General features: G+C 43.3%; 1 protein-coding gene across 1 annotated transcript in view; it reads left to right on the top strand.

Moving 5' to 3' along the window:
- The window catches only part of LOC145409799 (nucleolar complex protein 2 homolog), a 37,749-nt gene extending 22,940 nt beyond the window's left edge, over positions 1 to 14,809 (top strand). Inside the window, exons 12-16 of the mRNA XM_080280105.1 lie at positions 1,665 to 1,796; positions 2,596 to 2,679; positions 4,873 to 5,028; positions 5,675 to 5,907; positions 14,465 to 14,809. Coding sequence (XP_080136231.1) covers positions 1,665 to 1,796; positions 2,596 to 2,679; positions 4,873 to 5,028; positions 5,675 to 5,907; positions 14,465 to 14,750 — 891 coding nt within the window. The 3' untranslated portion in view covers positions 14,751 to 14,809. The remainder of the gene's footprint in view (positions 1 to 1,664; positions 1,797 to 2,595; positions 2,680 to 4,872; positions 5,029 to 5,674; positions 5,908 to 14,464) is intronic.
- Positions 14,810 to 19,981: the final 5,172 nt, after the last annotated feature.

Here is a 19,981-nt window from a genome sequence, read left to right as displayed (position 1 = left end):
CCATCATTGTTATCATCATCATCATCATCATTATCAAGTACCTTATCACCATCATCATCATCACCATCATCAACTACATTATCATCATCATCATCATCACTCACATTTATCACATTAGCAGCATCAGTTACATTTTCACCATCATCATCATCATCACAAACATTATCACCATCATTTACATTGTCATCATCATCATCATCATTCAGACCACTTCTCCCACGTAGGATTGAGGAAGGCCTGAAATTGTTAACAGTGTCTATGTATAAATTATGCAGTTTGAATAGCTTCTTCAGATTTATGTATAATTTGGGAGGAATAAAAGACTTACATACAAAATACAAAAGACCAGATTATTATTACAGTATTATTTTTGTTGTTGTTGTTGTTGTTATTATTATTATTATTATATTTATCACTTGTTATTATTATTATTATTATTATTATTATTTTTATTTGTAAGTGGTAGGTGGGGACGCTCACCATCCACTCACTCGATGTAGTGCTGCTATCGAGTGTCTGCCCTTTCCTCTCCTCCATCCTTCTTTCCTTCCATCCTCTTCTGTCTTTCTTTCCTTCATTCTTTCCTCTTCCTTCTGCCTGTGGGTGACTTTACGCTCCCTCTTCTGTCTTTCTTTCCTTCATTCTTTCCTCGTCCTTCTGCCTGTGGGTGACTTTACACTCCCTCTTCTGTCTTTCTTTCCTTCATTCTTTCCTCTTCCTTCTGCCTGTGGGTGACTTTACACTCCCTCTTTTGTCTTTCTTTCCTTCATTCTTTCCTCTTCCTTCTGCCTGTGGGTGACTCTACACTGAGTGACAAGCCAAATGGTTTCCTGTACACAAGGAAACCATTTACTATGCTGGGTGGTAACCATATAACCAAATTTTGGCACCTGGTGGTTTAGTGGGTAATTATTGTGCTTCAATCGGATTGAGCCGGTGAAGGTTTATGTCCAAGGGGTGGTTGGGGTTTATTGCTCACATAATGCCACTCAGGGATGAGTGAGGGTGGTCACTTTCATCTTAGATGTCGGGACCAACTGCCTAGCCCCGGGCTCCTACACACCTCATGGGGCAATGTAGGACTGGATGATGGATGGATGGATTGTTTTCATTACAGTATTATTATCCATCCATCCATCCATCCAATCCTATGTTGCCCCATGAGGAGCGTAGGAGGCCGGGACTAGACAAGTTGGTCTTGATGTTTAAGATGAAAGTGACCAGCCTCACTCATCCCTGAGTGGCATTACATGAGCAATAAACCCCAACCACCCCTTGGATATAAACCTGCACCGGCTCAATCTGATTGGAGTGCCATAATTACCCACTAAACCACCAGGCACCATAATTTGGTTATATGGTTACCACCCAGCGTAGTAAATGGTTTCCTGGTGTACAGGAAACCATTTGGCTTGTCACTCTGTAGAGTCACCCACAGACAGAAGGAAGAGGAAAGAAAGACAGAAGAGAGAGTGTAAAGTTACCCATAGACAGAAGTATCAAGGAAAGGAAGACAGAAGAGGAAGGAAGGAAGAGAGGAAAGGGCAGACACCCAAAGCAGCACCACATCGTGTGAGTGGATGGTGAACTCCCCCACCTACCACTGTTATTGTTTATTATTATTTATATATTATTACTATTATTATTATTATTTTGTCTTGCAGATCTTAAACAAAGCCCCCCTGAACAAGAAGCACCTCAAGGCCTCCATCCGCCCCTTCAACTGGCTGTGTATGCTGCGGCTCTCCCAGGCTGAGATGACCCAGAGTGCATTTAAAGATGGCATTATTGACCAGGTACCTTGTTTGTATATCCTTAAGCTGGAGTGGTGTGTACGGTGCTGGTACGTACACAGTGTCTTGAAAAATGGGTGTGAAATTTCGGGTCATTCTTGGGCCAGTATTGTTGATCGAGGAAGCTCCCTAACACCTCTTCCTGAGCAATTTATTATGGTTATTACACCTTACTGTCCTTCTTCTCTGCTCTGCAATAAGCTCCTTAATACCTCTTCCTAAGCAATTTAATTTGCTTAATACACCTTACTTTACTCTTCTCTGCTATATAAATCCTTCTAATATCACCATACACTGCATAAAGCTCCCTAACACTTTTTTTAAGCAATTTATTTTGGTTATTACACCTAATTGTCCTTTTCTGTGCTTTGTAAATCCTTTTGATATCAATCACCCTGCCCTGCAGAAAGCTCCCTAGCACCCCTTCCTAAGCAGTTCATTTTTCTTTTTACACCTTACTGTCCTCTTTTGTGTTACATAAATCCTACCAATATTGCCAAACTGTGCATAAAATTCCCTAACTCCTCTTTTTAAGCCACCCCATAAGGGGTGGCCACAAGCAAATCTCCTCCATGTCACCCTGTCCCCTGCCATTTCATTGCCCTGCTCCCAGATCACACACCCCTCTCTTATATAACTCTCCACTCCATCCTTACCCCCAGCTCACACCTGCCTCTCTTTTGTATGCCTTTCCACTCCATCCCTCCATCTCATCGTCGACCTTCCCCTCCCTCCTCCCCCCTCCATTTCACTCACATACACTTTCCATGTTAGTTAATATCTTTCATAAATGCTTTCCCAGGTGTACAACAGCATCGTTACCTACCTGAGTGTTGAGAGTGCATCCATCGCATTCCCTGAGTTGGTTGTGTCAGCCACCATGCAGGTGGGTTGCCAAGATTATTTTATGTGATGTGGTGTTTTGTGCTGTGCTGTGTTGTGGTGTTAGGTGTTGTGCTGTGTTGTGTAGAGTTTTTGTTGTTCTGTAATGTGCTGTGCTGTGTTATGGTGTAGTGTGTTTTTTGTTGTTGTGGTGTAGTAGTAGTAGTAGCGTTGCCTAGGCAGTCTGGCCGAACAGCCCCGAGTCCCTAAGGAAGGCCACGGCCGAGACCGGGCTTTCCCACAGAGCTCTCAAGGAGTGTATGTTGTGTTGTTGGTGTAGGTGATTGTGTGCAATGCAGTCTTGCATAATGTGCTTAATAGTATGGGGTGCTGTGTTGCAGATTGTGTGCAATGCAGTCCTGCATAATGTGCTTAATAGTATGGGGTGCTGTGTTGCAGATTGTGTGCAATGCAGTCCTGCATAATGTGCTTAATAGTATGGGGTGCTGTGTTGCAGATTGTGTGCAATGCAGTCTTGCATAATGTGCTTAATAGTATGGGGTGCTGTGTTGCAGATTGTGTGCAATGCAGTCTTGCATAATGTGCTTAATAGTATGGGGTGCTGTGTTGCAGATTGTGTGCAATGCAGTCTTGCATAATGTGCTTAATAGTATGGGGTGCTGTGTTGCAGATTGTGTGCAATGCAGTCTTGCATAATGTGCTTAATAGTATGGGGTGCTGTGTTGCAGATTGTGTGCAATGCAGTCTTGCATAATGTGCTTAATAGTATGGGGTGCTGTGTTGCAGATTGTGTGCAATGCAGTCTTGCATAATGTGCTTAATAGTATGGGGTGCTGTGTTGCAGATTGTGTGCAATGCAGTCTTGCATAATGTGCTTAATAGTATGGGGTGCTGTGTTGCAGATTGTGTGCAATGCAGTCTTGCATAATGTGCTTAATAGTATGGGATGCTGTGTTGCAGATCATGTGCAATGCAGTCTTGCATAATGTGCTTAATAGTATGGGGTGCTGTGTTGCAGATTGTGTGCAATGCAGTCTTGCATAATGTGCTTAATAGTATGGGGTGCTGTGTTGCAGATTGTGTGCAATGCAGTCTTGCATAATGTGCTTAATAGTATGGGGTGCTGTGTTGCAGATTGTGTGCAATGCAGTCTTGCATAATGTGCTTAATAGTATGGGGTGCTGTGTTGCATCATGGACAGGCATCAGACCTGGAGCGGTGGTGTCTTCACCGTGGGTCTACCTCCCAGAGGCTGTCAAAGCAGAGGAGGAGGACAGCTTGGGGACCAAACCACCACAAACCCCCCCGGCCCCTCACGGGGCCCGAGAACCTGGTCTGGGATGTTATGTAGTGTGGTGTGTGTGGGATGTTATGTGGAGTGGTGTGGTGTGGAGTGGTGTGGTGTAGTATGATGGTGTGGTGTGGTGTGGTGTAGTATGATGGTGTGGTGTGGTGTGGTGTGGTGTAGTATGATGGTGTGGTGTGGTGTAGTATGATGGTGTGGTGTGGTGTAGTATGATGGTGTGGTGTGGTGTAGTATGATGGTGTGGTGTGGTGTAGTATGATGGTGTGGTGTGGTGTGGTGTAGTATGGTGGTGTGGTGTGGTGTGGTGTAGTATGATGGTGTGGAGTGGTGTGGTGTAGTATGATGGTGTGGTGTGGTGTGGTGGAATGCTGTGGTGTAGAATGATTTGTACAGTACTTTTTTTTTTTTTTTTTTTCTCTAACTCCTCAAAATGGAAAAGAATTAATGTCTAACAATGTGAATCTTGTCCATAATAATGAGAGAATTATGTATGCAGAACCATTCAAGTGGCATGATGATGATGATGATGATGATGATGGGCCAAGTTAGGTGGATGAACCATAGTGGCATTGTAGTGTTGTCATCATTATCATCATCATCATCATTATCATTATCATCATCATTGTCCTTTTCCCCACAAAAAAGAACGAGGTAGGAATCATCATCATCATCATCATCATCATCATCATCATCATTATAGCTGCCTACTTTCAGATGAGTTAGGAATCATCATCATCATCATCATCCTAATACACACCTAAGAATGAGACAGGAAACATCATCATCATCATCATCACTGTCATCATCATCACTGTCATCATCATCATCATCATCATCACTACCTACTTTCAAATGAGTTAGTAATCATCATCATCACCATCATCATCATCATCATCATCAAGCTAACGCCATGCCCCACTTTCACTGCAGCTGAAGGCCTTCCTCAAATCCTGCCGTGTGCCAAATTACACAAAGAAGATCAAGCAGCTGCTGGATAAGATAAAGCAGAACAAGGACTTCATAGAGGCAAAGAGGAAAGACGTGTCCTTTCGCATTGCCGACACTGATGCTGTCAAAAACTGGGAGGTGAGTGGGTGTGGGTGTGGGTGGGTGGGAGGGTGTGTGGGTGTGGTAGTGTGTGTGTGGGTGTGGGTGGGTGGGTGCATGGGTGGATGTGTAAAGGAGTTTTGAAAATGAGGATGATGGTTGACAATTAGGTGTGGAAGGCGAGAGGTGTGAACGTCAGGGGTAGGGTTGTGAGAGGCAGACTGAAAAAGACCTGGGACAGGGTTATAGAGTGTGATTGCAGGGATAAGGGACTGAATAGGGAGGCTGCCAGAGATCAAGCAGCATAGAGTGTGACCTCATGGATAAGGGACTGGATTGGGAGGCTGCCAGAGATCAAGCAGCGTAGAGTGTGACATCATGGATAAGGGACTGCCAGAGATCAAGCAGCATAGAGTGTGACCTCTTGGGTAAGGGACTGAATTGGGAGGCTGCCAGAGATTGAGCAGCGTCGAGAGTCACAAACACTGGAACCTTTATAAACGATGCAATACGAGTCAACCGAGAGTGAGTTCACAGGAGACTGAGACTGATAAGGGACTGAATAGGGAGGCTGCCAGGGATTGAGCAGCGTGGAGAGTCACAAATACGTTAGAGCCTTTATAAATGATTCAAGTCAACCAAGAGAGAGTTAACAGAAGACTGAGACTGCTTATAACCCCAACAGATCGCAGTCAAGCAAAGCGGAACTCCCCTGGCCAAGCACTACGAGAACTGGAAGAAGGTGTGGGAGAAGGAACATCTGCGTAAAATATCCAACCGCGTGGAGATGGATGATTACAACCTGCCAACTGTGAAGAGGCGGGAGTTGCTGGAGAAACAGAAGGCCAAGGACAAGGACAAAATCAAGGAGATGTTCCCCTCGGATGATGACGAGAGTGACGACGATGATGAGACCAGGTGAGATTAATGGATTGTTGTGATGGATTTCTCTGTCAGTTTATTATTGAGATGGTTTAGATACTGATGATGATGATGATGATGATTATTAGTAGTATATTATTAATATTGTTATTAGTACTACCATTATTATTATTATTATTATTATTATTATTATTATTATTAAATGTTTATATGAAGCTACAGAATGTGGTCAGTATTTTTGGTGTATCATATGCAGCCTCAGTGTAAAGCCACCTGAAAAGGAAAGAAGAGTACTGTAATTAAAAGCAATAGGAAAGATGGGAGACACAGGGAGAGAGGAGGGCAGACACAAAAAAATGAGTGGTAAAGGTGAAGGAAGAAGTAGGCAGCACTACATCCAGTGAGTGGATGATGGTTGCCACTACCTACCACTTTGAGGTGATTGGATGAGTTCTGTAAGGTCGGCCGCTATGCTGCTGTGTGCAATTGAGGCTCCAGAATGAGATTAATGAATACCTAAAGATCCAGACCTGGCACTGTGAGATGAACTAGTGTCAAGTGTCGGAAACCAAGTGAGTGTGTGTCGGAAACCAAGTGAGTGTGTGTGTGTGTCGGAAACCTAGTGAGTGTGTGTCGGAAACCAAGTGAGTGTGTGTGTGTCGGAAACCAAGTGAGTGTGTGTGTGTGTGTGTGTCGGAAACCAAGTGAGTGTGTGTGTGTCGGAAACCAAGTGAGTGTGTGTGTGTGTGTGTCGGAAACCAAGTGAGAGTGTGTGTGTCGGAAACCAAGTGTGTGTGTGTGTGTGTCGGAAACCAAGTGAGTGTCAGAAACCAAGTGAGTGTGTCGGAAACCAAGTGAGCATTTGTACATGGGGAAAGTGAGATGTGTGAATGTTGGGGATTGGGTTGTGAGAGGCAGACCAAAAAAAAAACTTGATTGAGGGATAAGGGACTGAATCTAAAGGATAAGGGACTGAATCTAAGGGATAAGGGACTGAATCTAAAGGATAAGGGACTGAATCTAAGGGATAAGGGATAAGGGACTGAATAGGGAGGCTGCCAGAAATCAAGCAGCATGGAGAGCTGCTGTTGAGTTCTGTGAATGTTGGGGATACAGTTGCAAGAGACTGACCAAAAAAGACCGGGGATGAGGTCATAGAGTGTGGCCTCAGGGATAAGGGGCTGAATGGGGAAGCTGCCAGAGATCAAGCAGCGTGGAGAGCCGCCATTAAGTGACCAAGGTTGACAGATGGAAGCATGTTCGAGCTTTGATAAACGAAATGAAATTGTGAGAAGAGATGACTTAAGTTGATGATGCTAAGTTGAAAGATACTTGAGTTGATGGAGGAGTTTGATTTGGCACACGGATTGAAAAAGAAGAAGATATTTGAACTGGAAAAACGAGTTGCCGAAGGAAGAATGTCGCTGGTGCTGTGAGGGGCAGGAATAGAGCAGCCAGTGAAGATGAGAATTGTTAGTGGAAAATATAGCAGGGGTGAAGATGACGGTTTACTGCTGAGAACAAGAAGAAGAACAACAAGGAACCAGGCACACACACACACACACACACACACACACACACACACACACACGTCACATCCATATATTTGGCATCGTAAAACACAGGTAAAAATTATCTGTTAGTGAGGCTTAGAGAGAAGTAGTGGTTGTAGTAGTAGTAGTAGTGATGGAAGTAGTAGTAGTAGTAGTAGTGATGGAAGTAGTAGTAGTAGTAGTAGTAGTAGTGATGGAAGTAGTAGTAGTAGTAGTAGTGATGGAAGTAGTAGTAGTAGTAGTAGTAGTAGTAGTGATGGAAGTAGTAGTAGTAGTAGTAGTAGTAGTAGTAGTAGTAGTGATGGAAGTAGTAGTAGTAGTAGTAGTAGTAGTGATGGAAGTAGTAGTAGTAGTAGTGATGGAAGTAGTAGTAGTAGTAGTAGTAGTAGTAGTGATGGAAGTAGTAGTAGTAGTAGTAGTGATGGAAGTAGTAGTAGTAGTAGTAGTGATGGAAGTAGTAGTAGTAGTAGTAGTGATGGAAGTAGTAGTAGTAGTAGTAGTAGTAGTAGTGATGGAAGTAGTAGTAGTAGTAGTAGTAGTAGTGATGGAAGTAGTAGTAGTAGTGATGGAAGTAGTAGTAGTAGTAGTAGTAGTAGTGATGGAAGTAGTAGTAGTAGTAGTAGTAGTAGTAGTAGTAGTGATGGAAGTAGTAGTAGTAGTAGTGATGGAAGTAGTAGTAGTAGTAGTAGTAGTAGTAGTAGTAGTGATGGAAGTAGTAGTAGTAGTGATGGAAGTAGTAGTAGTAGTAGTAGTAGTAGTAGTAGTAGTGATGGAAGTAGTAGTAGTAGTAGTAGTAGTAGTAGTAGTAGTGATGGAAGTAGTAGTAGTAGTAGTAGTAGTAGTGATGGAAGTAGTAGTAGTAGTAGTGATGGAAGTAGTAGTAGTAGTAGTGATGGAAGTAGTAGTAGTAGTTATGGAAGTAGTAGTAGTAGTAGTAGTAGTGATGGAAGTAGTAGTAGTAGTAGTGATGGAAGTAGTAGTAGTAGTAGTAGTAGTTATGGAAGTAGTAGTAGTAGTAGTAGTAGTTATGGAAGTAGTAGTAGTAGTAGTGATGGAAGTAGTAGTAGTAGTAGTGATGGAAGTAGTAGTAGTAGTAGTAGTAGTTATGGAAGTAGTAGTAGTAGTAGTAGTAGTGATGGAAGTAGTAGTAGTAGTAGTAGTAGTTATGGAAGTAGTAGTAGTAGTAGTGATGGAAGTAGTAGTAGTAGTGGTAGTGATGGAAGTAGTAGTAGTAGTAGTGATGGAAGTAGTAGTGGTGGTAGTAGTAGTAGTAGTAGTGATGGAAGTAGTAGTAGTAGTGGTAGTAGTAGTAGTAGTAGTAGTAGTAGTGATGGAAGTAGTAGTAGTAGTGGTAGTAGTAGTAATAGCTAATGGTTGTAGTAGTAGTAGCAGTAGTAACTAATGGTAGTGGTGATAGTAGTAATAGTAGGTATAGTTAATAGTAGTAGTAGGAGGAGTAGTAGTAGTTATAGTTACAGGTAGTAGTAGTAGTAGTAGTTATTGTTAATAGCAGTAGTAGTTATAGTTAATAGTAGTAGTAGTCTATCTATCTATATACCTAGGCTGCTTCCCCCAAGGAAAGGGAGGTAGCCAAGACAGGACGACACACTCTCCATTTACTCATCCATTTAAACACATTCATTCGCATCTTAGCCCCAAAGGGGAGAACGGACAGATCCTCACCGCACCACACCACACAAGGGTCAACTGCGCAATGCAAGCAGTGACACCGACAGCAGAACTGGTTTACCCCTGCCACATCATAACATACCCATCCCCTTACCCGCACCTGACCTGACTAGCTGATCAGACCAAATGCGGGAGAATATCCCCTCAGGGCTGCGTCATCACTTATTCATTCACAATTTCTCTCCATTTATTTCTGTCACGCACAGCCACTCTTCCTTGCTCAACAGACATCCCTCTCGCATCCAGCGCTCTCTTCACACTATCTGCCCCTCAGTGATTTATTTTTTGGTATGCCTGATTAAAGCTCCCTAACACCTCTCCCTTAGTGATTTATTTTTTTATTTGACTGGCTAAGGAAGCTTCCTAATGCCTCTCCCTTAGTGATTTATATTTTATTTGACTGATTAAGGAAGCTCCCTAACACCTCTTCCTTAGTGATTTATTTTTTATTTGACTGGTTAAGGAATTTCCCTAACACCTCTTCCTTAGTGATTTATTTTCTTATTTGACTGGTTAAGGAAGCTCCCTAACACCTCTCCCTCAGTGATTTATTTTTGGTATGGCTGGTTAAGGAAGCTCCCTAACATCTTTCCCTTAGTGATTTATTTTTTGTTATGGCTGGTTAATATCCTTTTGTACGTTATTTATGCAGGGTATGGCGATATTAGAAGGATTTATATAACACAGAATAGGACAGGTGTAAAATAAATAGCTTAGGAAAAGGTGTTAGGGTGCTACCTAAGAATACAGGCCAAGGGTTTAGGGAGTAGATGGGAAGCACATAGACGTAGTGAAGAAGTATTCCCCCCGGCAAGGCAGACATAAACTAGAATATAAAAACATTTGTCGTAAAGCATTGATATCTTATGTTTGCAGTCCTAGAGAGGCAGTTATTTAAGTGGTGTCTCGTACAGTTATACAAATACAGTAAAACCTCGTTATAACGGACTTCAATAGACCGGAATTTGCATTTATCGGACTCGAAGAGGTACCGGACTAAATTCCTATATATCGGAAAAAGTCCGATAAAGCCAGAAGCAGTCCGGACTGCCTGACCACTTCAACTGTGTTCACCACAATAAGGTAAATAAAAGACATGTTTATCAGTGTACAGTACAATACTATTACAAATATTACCACTTGATTATTGTAGTGAAGTTATAACACAGTACAGTACCACAGTGGTAGTCAGAACAGTTTAAAAACCCTTCATGCGATCTGGACTAGTGTCTGATATATTGGAAAAGTCCGGGTTAGCACGGGCAAGTCCGGATGTCGCTTTTATCGGACTTTCACGTTTTTTGGAATTGCTTGGGCCCCAATTAGTCCGTTATGGTGATGTCTTACTGTATCCCTCATCTCCCTCCCTATCTTCAAAGACAAAGATGGTGGACTGCAGGAGGGAAAATTCACCCTGCACTCCTCCAGGTTCATGTCCATATCAGTCTTGGGGGGGGGGGAACACACACACACACCCACACACACACACACACACACCTTTGTTGCAGAGAATGGATTATGGCAGCGTTTGTGTCCATGTTTGTTAGACTTTTATTTCTCTTGTGTTCTGTGTGAGTAGTGTGTTTTTCAGATCCAGTTGAGTTATTTTGCAGTCACAGTATAATGAGAAGTAATTTATATAGTGTGGTATCTGAGTGGTAGTTTATATGGTGTGTGGTATCTGAGAGGTAGTTTATATGGTGTGTGGTATCTGAGAGGTAGTTTATAGTGTGTGGTATCTGAGAGGTAGTTTATATGGTGTGTGGTATCTGAGTGGTAGTTTATATGGTGTGTGGTATCTGAGAGGTAGTTTATATGGTGTGTGGTATCTGAGAGGTAGTTTATATGGTGTGTGGTATCTGAGAGGTAGTTTATAGTGTGTGGTATCTGAGAGGTAGTTTATAGTGTGTGGTATCTGAGAGGTAGTTTATATGGTGTGTGGTATCTGAGAGGTAGTTTATAGTGTGTGGTATCTGAGAGGTAGTTTATAGTGTGTGGTATCTGAGAGGTAGTTTATAGTGTGTGGTATCTGAGAGGTAGTTTATAGTGTGTGGTATCTGAGAGGTAGTTTATATGGTGTGTGGTATCTGAGAGGTAGTTTATAGTGTGTGGTATCTGAGAGGTAGTTTATAGTGTGTGGTATCTGAGAGGTAGTTTATAGTGTGTGGTATCTGAGAGGTAGTTTATAGTGTGTGGTATCTGAGAGGTAGTTTATAGTGTGTGGTATCTGAGAGGTAGTTTATAGTGTGTGGTATCTGAGAGGTAGTTTATATGGTGTGTGGTATCTGAGAGGTAGTTTATATGGTGTGTGGTATCTGAGAGGTAGTTTATATAGTGTGTGGTATCTGAGAGGTAGTTTATATAGTGTGTGGTATCTGAGAGGTAGTTTATGTAGTGTGTGGTATCTGAGAGGTAGTTTATATGGTGTGGTATCTGAGTGGTAGTTTATATGGTGTGTGGTATCTGAGAGGTAGTTTATATGGTGTGTGGTATCTGAGTGGTAGTTTATATGGTGTGTGGTATCTGAGTGGTAGTTTATATGGTGTGTGGTATCTGAGAGGTAGTTTATAGTGTGTGGTATCTGAGAGGTAGTTTATATGGTGTGTGGTATCTGAGTGGTAGTTTATATGGTGTGTGGTATCTGAGTGGTAGTTTATATGGTGTGTGGTATCTGAGTGGTAGTTTATATGGTGTGTGGTATCTGAGTGGTAGTTTATATGGTGTGTGGTATCTGAGTGGTAGTTTATATAGTGTGTGGTATCTGAGTGGTAGTTTATATGGTGTGTGGTATCTGAGTGGTAGTTTATATAGTGTGTGGTATCTGAGAGGTAGTTTATATGGTGTGGTATCTGAGTGGTAGTTTATATGGTGTGGTATCTGAGTGGTAGTTTATATGGTGTGTGGTATCTGAGAGGTAGTTTATATGATGTGTGGTATCTGAGTGGTAGTTTATATGGTGTGTGGTATCTGAGTGGTAGTTTATATGATGTGTGGTAGCTGAGAGGTAGTTTATATGGTGTGTGGTATCTGAGAGGTAGTTTATTGTGTGTGGTATCTGAGGGGTAGTTTATATGGTGTGTGGTATCTGAGAGGTAGTTTATATGGTGTGTGGTATCTGAGAGGTAGTTTATTGTGCATGGTATCTGAGAGGTAGTTTATTGTGTGTGGTATCTGAGAGGTAGTTTATATAGTGTGGTATCTGAGTGGTAGTTTATATAATGTGTGGTATCTGAGAGGTAGTTTATAGTGTGTGGTATCTGAGTGGTAGTTTATAGTGTGGTATCTGAGAGGTAGTTTATATGGTGTGGTATCTGAGAGGTAGTTTATAGTGTGTGGTGTCTGAGAGGTAGTTTATATGATGTGTGGTATCTGAGAGGTAGTTTATAGTGTGTGGTGTCTGAGAGGTAGTTTATAGTGTGGTATCTGAGGGGTAGTTTATATGGTGTGGTATCTGAGAGGTAGTTTATATGGTGTGGTATCTGAGAGGTAGTTTATATGGTGTGTGGTATTATAGGAGATGTGCCAACAAAGTCCTGAGTGGAATTGGCCATATATATTCAGTCACAGTTAATTTTGAATGTTTGAATTATGGATGAAGGCATTTGTGGTCCATGTCATTGGCCAGTCTGTTAATATTATTCCTGATTTTTTGATTTCATGTTTCTATCTCTGAATCGTGCCAAAAACATTTGTTTGTAATAAAAATAATAATATTGATGTTAATAATAATGTCAGATAATAATGATGTTGGTGATGATGCATATGCTGTATATCTGGATCTAACCCAACCCCATTTTTCATCGTGTTATTTATAAAGGCTCCAACATGCTTGCATGTGCCGGCCTTGGTCACCTAATGGTAGCTCCCCATGCTGCTCAATCCCTGGCAGCCTACGTATTCTGTCCTTTATCCCTGAGGTCACACTCTGTGACCTTGTCCTAGGTCTTTTTCAGTCTGCCTCTCGCAAGCCTACCCCCAACGTTTGCATATCTCACCTTCCACATAGAGTTGCCATTCCCCATTCTCTCACCATGCCCAATCCATCTCAGTCTACCCCTCCTCATCACAGCATCAATTCATTCCAGTCCCATCCTTCCTCCCAAACCATCTCAATCTACCCTTCTTCACCACAACACCAATACACTCCAGTCCCATCCTCCCTCACATCTTCCATCATAAACCCAGCCCCCCCAGGCCTCGCATTCAAGGATGCACTACACATCCACCTAATCATTGCCATTAACATATGTTTGAGCTGGCGAATATCCTCTTCCTTTACTGCCCAGGTCTCACTACCATTCAGCATTATGCTCTAACTTATGACCTGTTTTTATTATTGGGATATACAATTGTGAACTTGTGTGATGGTCGTTGAATTACTGTAGTTTAATTTGATGCGAGGTTGAACGAGGATTCCGAGGGCTGGAATGATGAGTGAGGTGTATGGCTCATTTCACTGGCCGCACTGTTGGTACTTTTCCTTCTTTTGTGCTTGCTCTCTGGCCCCTACTTCACTCCATCCTTAGGTGGTAAAAATGATGATGATGGTGGTGGTGATGGTGATGGTGGTTGTGGTGGTGATGATGGTGGTGGTGGTGGTGGTGAAAGTGATAATGATGGTGGTGGTGGTGGTGGTGAAAGTGATGATGATGGTGGTGGTGGTGGTAATGATGATGATGATGGTGGTGATGGTGGTGGTGGTGGTGATGATAATGATGAGGATGGTGGTGGTGGTGGTAGGAATGATGATGGTGGTGGTGGTGGTGGTGGTGGTGGTGGTGGTGGTGGTGGTAATGATGATAATGATGGTGGTGGTGGTGGTGGTGATAATGATGATGGTTGTGATGATGGTGGTGGCAGTGGTGGTGGTGGTAATTATGATGAGAATTGTGGTGGTGGTGGTGGTGGTGGTGGTAATTATAATGAGAATGGTGGTGGTGGTGGTAATGATGATGATGGTGGTGGTGATGGTGATAATCATGATGATAATGGTGGTGGTGGTGGTGGTGGTAATGATGATGATGATGGTGGTGGTGGTGATAAAGATGGTGGTGGTGATGGTGGTAATGATGATGGTGGTGGTAATGGTGGTAATTATGATGAGAATGGTGGTGATGGTGGTAATGATGATGGTGGTGGTGATGGTGATAATGGTGATGATGATGGTGGTGGTGGTGGTGGTGGTAATGATGATGGTGGTGGTGGTGGCTGTGGTGGTTGTGATAATGCTTTATTTTATTTATATTTTTTTAATCCTTCCTGTCCGATTTCCTGTGGGATGTAAAGCAACAAGATAATGCTAATGATATAAATATTGTAATTTGGTGTCTGACAGATGCACGCTTTTACAGATTCCTAACAAAGAGTGAACGCGCGAAGGAAAGAAAGAAGAAGGAAAAGAAGCGAAAGAAGAATGAAGAAGATGATGATAGTGATGCTTTTGGTGATGATGATGATGCTTTTGATGATGATGATGATGGTGATGATAGTGACACTGATGGACCTCCCGTGAAGAAGCATAAAGGTGCAGTGAATGATGGTGACGAGAATGATGATGGTGTTGACAACGAATCTGACATATCTGATGACGGGGCAGCAGACGATGTGACGGAGATGAATCTGTCGGATCTGGAATAATGATGTGATGCTGTTGTTGGTGAAGAAGGAGATGTTTGTACTCTAAGAACATTTTTTATCGTGGCTGTACAACACTAATAAATGTTGTTGTGTTTTATTTGCGTTTACATTCCAGTGCCTGAGTGTAGTCTATCTGTCTATCTATAGCCCGATGCCCTAATCCCGCAAAGGGTGGCCGCAGACAAAACGCCTCCAGGTCACTCTGTCACCCACCATTTGACTCCCCTCCCCCCAACTCACCCCCCCCTCCCTCATATACCTCTCAACTCCATCCCTCCACCTCATCCTTGGTCTACCCCTCCCTCTCCCTCCCTCCACCTCACCTACATACACCCTCTTAGTCAGTCTTTCATTCTCCATCCTCTCCACATGTCCAAACCACCTCAGTGTATTTCTCCTAATCTTTTCAACCACATCCACATCTACCCCACAACGTTCCTTCACTTCTTCATTCGTCAACCTGTCCCTCCACGTCACTCCACATGCTCCTCTCAAGTAACTCATTTCCACTGCTCTCACTCTTGACTTGTTCCCTTCTTGCAAGGTCCACGCCTCGCTTCCATACGTCAGGGTAGGGATCACAATACCATCATGCAGTGACTTCTTAACTTCCATACTCACCTCCCTATTTCTCATCACTGCTTTCAGTGTACCAACAACCTTCCTTCCCTGCTGTACCCTTTCACGTACTTCATCCCCCAAAGTTCCATCCTTACTCATCACACTACCCAAGTACTTGAATGCACTCACATTCTCCATTTAGATTATTTTTAATGTTGATTATCAGAATGAAGTGTGTGAATGTTGATGTATATGTGTGTGGGTTTGAGTCGGGATTCCAGGGGCTTGAATGGTGAATATATGAGTGTGTGGCCCATTTAGTTGGACAGACTGTAGATCATTTTTTACCTTCACCAAGGAGGTTATGTTTTTCACCACGTTGGTTTGTTTGTTTGACTGTCTGTCTGTTAGCAGGATTACTCAAAAAGTTATGAATGGATTTTGATGAAATTTTGTGGAAGAGTGGGCCATGGGCCAAGGAAGAAATTATTAAATTTGGGGGCGGATCCGGATCTGGAATATCCCACGCAATATCTCCAAAAGTTCTCAATTAATTTCAATGGAATTTTGTGGACAGGTGGGCCGTGGACCAAGAAGAAATTGATTAAATTTTGATGCAAATCAGGATCTGGTTCCTGATCCTTTTTAATGGCAATGGCATTGGCGTAGGTATGTACTCTTTGAGTGCTTTCTAGTATTTTATTTTTAGCCTTCTCCACCCTACTTCACCGAAGTCATAGGTGGGAAACGGGTCTGGATGATGATGATGATTAAGTACAGGTTTGCAAGTGTCAGCCATGATCACTAATGGCAGCTGTCCATACTACTCAATCTCTGGCAGCATTTGTGTTTAATCCTTTACACTGTGGTGATTTTGTAGTATCTCATTCCAGGTCATCGTGGTGCTCTATCCTCCACTTCACACTCATATCTTGTCAACCAATTTTCATCCTAAGATCTTTCATGGCCAAACCACTTTAATGTCCCCCTACACATCAATGCCTTCAATTCCCAATCAATCTCTGTTGCTTATTTGTAACTCCTTCACTCGGGGAAGCACTACACATCCATCTGGCCGTTCTAATCTCTCTGCATTCAATTTTACACACACCCTTTTCCTTCACTGGCCAAGTATCATTATGGTATAGCACCCACACCCCTCAAACACGCAGCACAAAAATTTCCCATGGTGTTAAGATACGTTTTTGGCCAGCAATATCGCTTTTTTTTTTTTTTTTTTTATGTCTGCCCATGAACATTATTCCTTCTTTCTGATTTTATCATGGCAAAGAGCAGCTTCTGAACTTTCAAATGATATATTGAAACCCCATACTTTGTCTAGTATTTTGGGTGTTTAAAATATCAAAATAGACAGTTTCAAAGTTCCCGCCCGTTTTTTATGCTCACAATCTTACGGTGCCGCGAAATTTAAATGCGAAGTATAAGGGTTGAGATAGGCGTATTAGAGAGAGGGTGTGAGCTGGGGGAAGGGCAGTGATATGGCGGGAGACAGGGCAACATGGAGGTGATTTGTTTGTGGCCACCTCATATGGGATTAAGGCGCCTGGCAATAGATAGATAGATAGTTAAGATAGATGTGTTATAGAGGGGGGGTGAATTGGGAGCAGGGCAGTGAAATGGCGGGGGATAGGGTGACGTGGAGGCGATTTGTTTGTGATCACCTTATACGGGATTCAGGCATCTGGCTATAGATAATAAGGAAAACGTCCTTCAGCGTCACGAAATAATAAGTTCCAGAAATTTTTATCGACACCTAACTAATGGCGGGGTGACGTGGAGGCGATTTGTTTGTGGCCACCCCGTATAAGGGATTGAGACGTCTGGCAATAGATAGATAGATAGTTAAGACAGATGTGTTATGGAGGGGTGTCAATTGGGAGCAGGGCAGTGTAATGGCGGGGGATAGGGTGACGTGGAGGCGATTTGTTTATTGCCACCTTGTATAAGGGATTGAGGCGTCTGGCAATAGATAGATAGATAGTTAAGACGTGTTATAGAGGGGTGTGAATTGGGAGCAGGGCAGTGAAATGGCGGGGGATAGGGTGACGTGGAGGCGATTTGTTTATGGCCACCCTGTATAAGGGATTGAGGCGTCTGGCAATAGATAGATAGATAGTTAAGACGTGTTATGGAGGGGTGTGAATTGGGAGCAGGGCAGTGAAATGGCGGGGGATAGGGTGACGGGGAGGCGATTTGTTTATGGCCACCCCGTATAAGGGATTGAGGCGTCTGGCGATAGATAGATAGATAGACCTAACACATTTGGAGACTGCCTGTGCTTCCCTCTCTCTCTGTCCCCAGGCACAGACCTTTTCACCCAGATAATATTCCTGTACAGATTCCAAAAACGCATCTGCTGAGGTATTGTGACACATCCAGTCCTCTGCTTGTTCATTTCCAGTCTGTTTGTTCATCATCCAGTCCCTTTGTTCATCATCCAATCCTATCCTTGTTCATTTCCAGTCCTATCCTTGTTCATCATCCAGCTCTCTCTCATTGTTCATCATCCAGTCTTCTTTGTTCATCATTCAGTTCTCTCTCCCTGTTCATCCAGTTCTCTCTCCCTGTTCATCCAGTTCTTTCTCCTTGTTCATCCAGTCCTCTTTGTTCATCATTCAGTTCTCTCTCCTTGTTCATCATCCAGTCCGTTTGTTCCTCATCCAGTCCTATCCTTGTTCATCATCCAGTTTATTTGTTCATCATCCAGTCCTATCCTTGTTCAACATCCAGCCCGTTTGTTCATCATCCAGTCCTTGTTCATCATTCAGTCCGTTTGTTCCTCATCCAGTCCTATCCTTGTTCATCATCCAGTCTATTTGTTCATCATCCAGTCCTATCCTTGTTCATCATCCAGTCCTTGTTCATCATCCAGTCTCTTTGTTCATCATCCAGTCTCTTTGTTCATCACCCAGTCCTTGTTCATCCTATCACACACTGTCTTCCACATCCTGCAATCTATTATCAACACCAATGCATCCTTTTGTGTACTCAATTGCTGCAGACTTTTACTTTTGGCCATGTGGAGAGGATGGAGAGTGAGAGACTGACGAGGAGAGTGTATGTGAGTGAGGTGGAGGGGGAGAGAGGGAGGGGGAGGCCAAGGATGAGAAGGAGGGATGGAGTGGAGAGGTATATAAGAAAGGGGTATGTGAATCAGGGGCAGGGCAGTGAAATGGCGGGGGGACAGGGTGACATGGAGGCGATTTGTTTGTGGCCACCCCGTATAAGGGATTAAGGCGTCTGACAATAGACAGATAGATAGCTATTACTGTACCCTTTTTTACTCTAACTTGGCCTACAAATTCCATGTCTCCACTGTAAATGCTGACTTGGTGCAGGTGATACTTATGGCGAGGATGTAGAATCGTAGCATTGTCTTCTGCCGCGGAGTTACTAAAATATGCTGCAAAAAGATAAAAGGCAAAGTTAACGTGAAAGCTATAATATCTACATTCTATCTATCTATTGCCTTAATCCCGTAAGGGGTGGCCACAAACAAATCGCCTCCATGTCCCTCTGTCCCCCGTCATTTCGTTTCTTTGCTCCCAGCTCACACCTCCCTCTCTCATATACCTCTCCACTCCATCCCTCCATCTCATCCTTGGCCTCCCCCTCCCTCTCTCCCCCTCCACCTCACTCTCATACATTCTCCTCGTCAGTCTCTCTCCATCCTCTCCACATGGCCAAACCACCTCAGTGTGTTCCTCCTAACGCTTCCTATCACATCCACATCCACACCACAACGCTCCTTCACATCCTCATTTGTCAGTCTGTCTCTCTAGTGTTACCAAAATATGCTGCAAAAAGATGAAAGGCAGAGTTAACATGAAAACCGTAACGTCTACATTCACGCGACACTATTTATCAGTTAATTTTAAAGCTGCCATCTTCAGGCTATTTAAATAATATTATGAGATTTTCCAGTTTTGTGAGGTTATGTACCGCCATTATTAATCCCCTTTATGAAACAGGCTTTTCCCAGGTTGCCTAAAATAGTCAAGTTTCGTTCGTTTTCGTTTTTGAAGGCTCCAACATGCATGCGTCGGCCTTGGTCACCTAATGGCGGCTCTCCATGCTGCTCGATCTATGGCAGCCTCCCTGTTCAGTCCCTTAACCCTGAGGTCACACTTAATGACCTTATCCCATGTCTTTCTCGGTCTACCCCTCGCAACCTCACCCCCAATATTAATACTTCTCACCTTCCTCACCCAATTATCATCCCCCATCCTCTCCACATGTCCAAACCATCTCAATCTACCTCTCCTCATCACAACACCAATACTCTCCAGTCCCATCCTACCTCTCAACTCTTCCATCGTAAACCCAGCCCCCCCGGACCTTGCACGCAGGGACGCACTGCACGGTCACCTAATCATTGTCATTTTTGTACATCTGAGCCTGTGAAGATCCTCTTCCTTTACTGCCTTACAATCACTACCATACAGCATTACACTCCTAACACATCTGTCTGTCTATTGCCAGATGCCTTAATCCCATACGGGGGGCCACAAACAAATCGCCTCCACATCGCCCTGTCCCCCGCGATTTCACTGCTCTGCTCCCAACTCTCACCCCCCTCTCTCATATACCTCTCCACTCTATCCATCTTATCCTTGGCCTCCCCCTCCCCCTCTCCCCCTCCACCTCAC

This window comes from Coenobita brevimanus, chromosome 83 (assembly GCF_032717465.1).
Source record: "Coenobita brevimanus isolate Jiangsu-jjx chromosome 83, ASM3271746v2, whole genome shotgun sequence".
NCBI lineage: Eukaryota > Metazoa > Arthropoda > Malacostraca > Decapoda > Coenobitidae > Coenobita > Coenobita brevimanus.
This window is presented reverse-complemented; position numbering and strand designations above follow the sequence as displayed.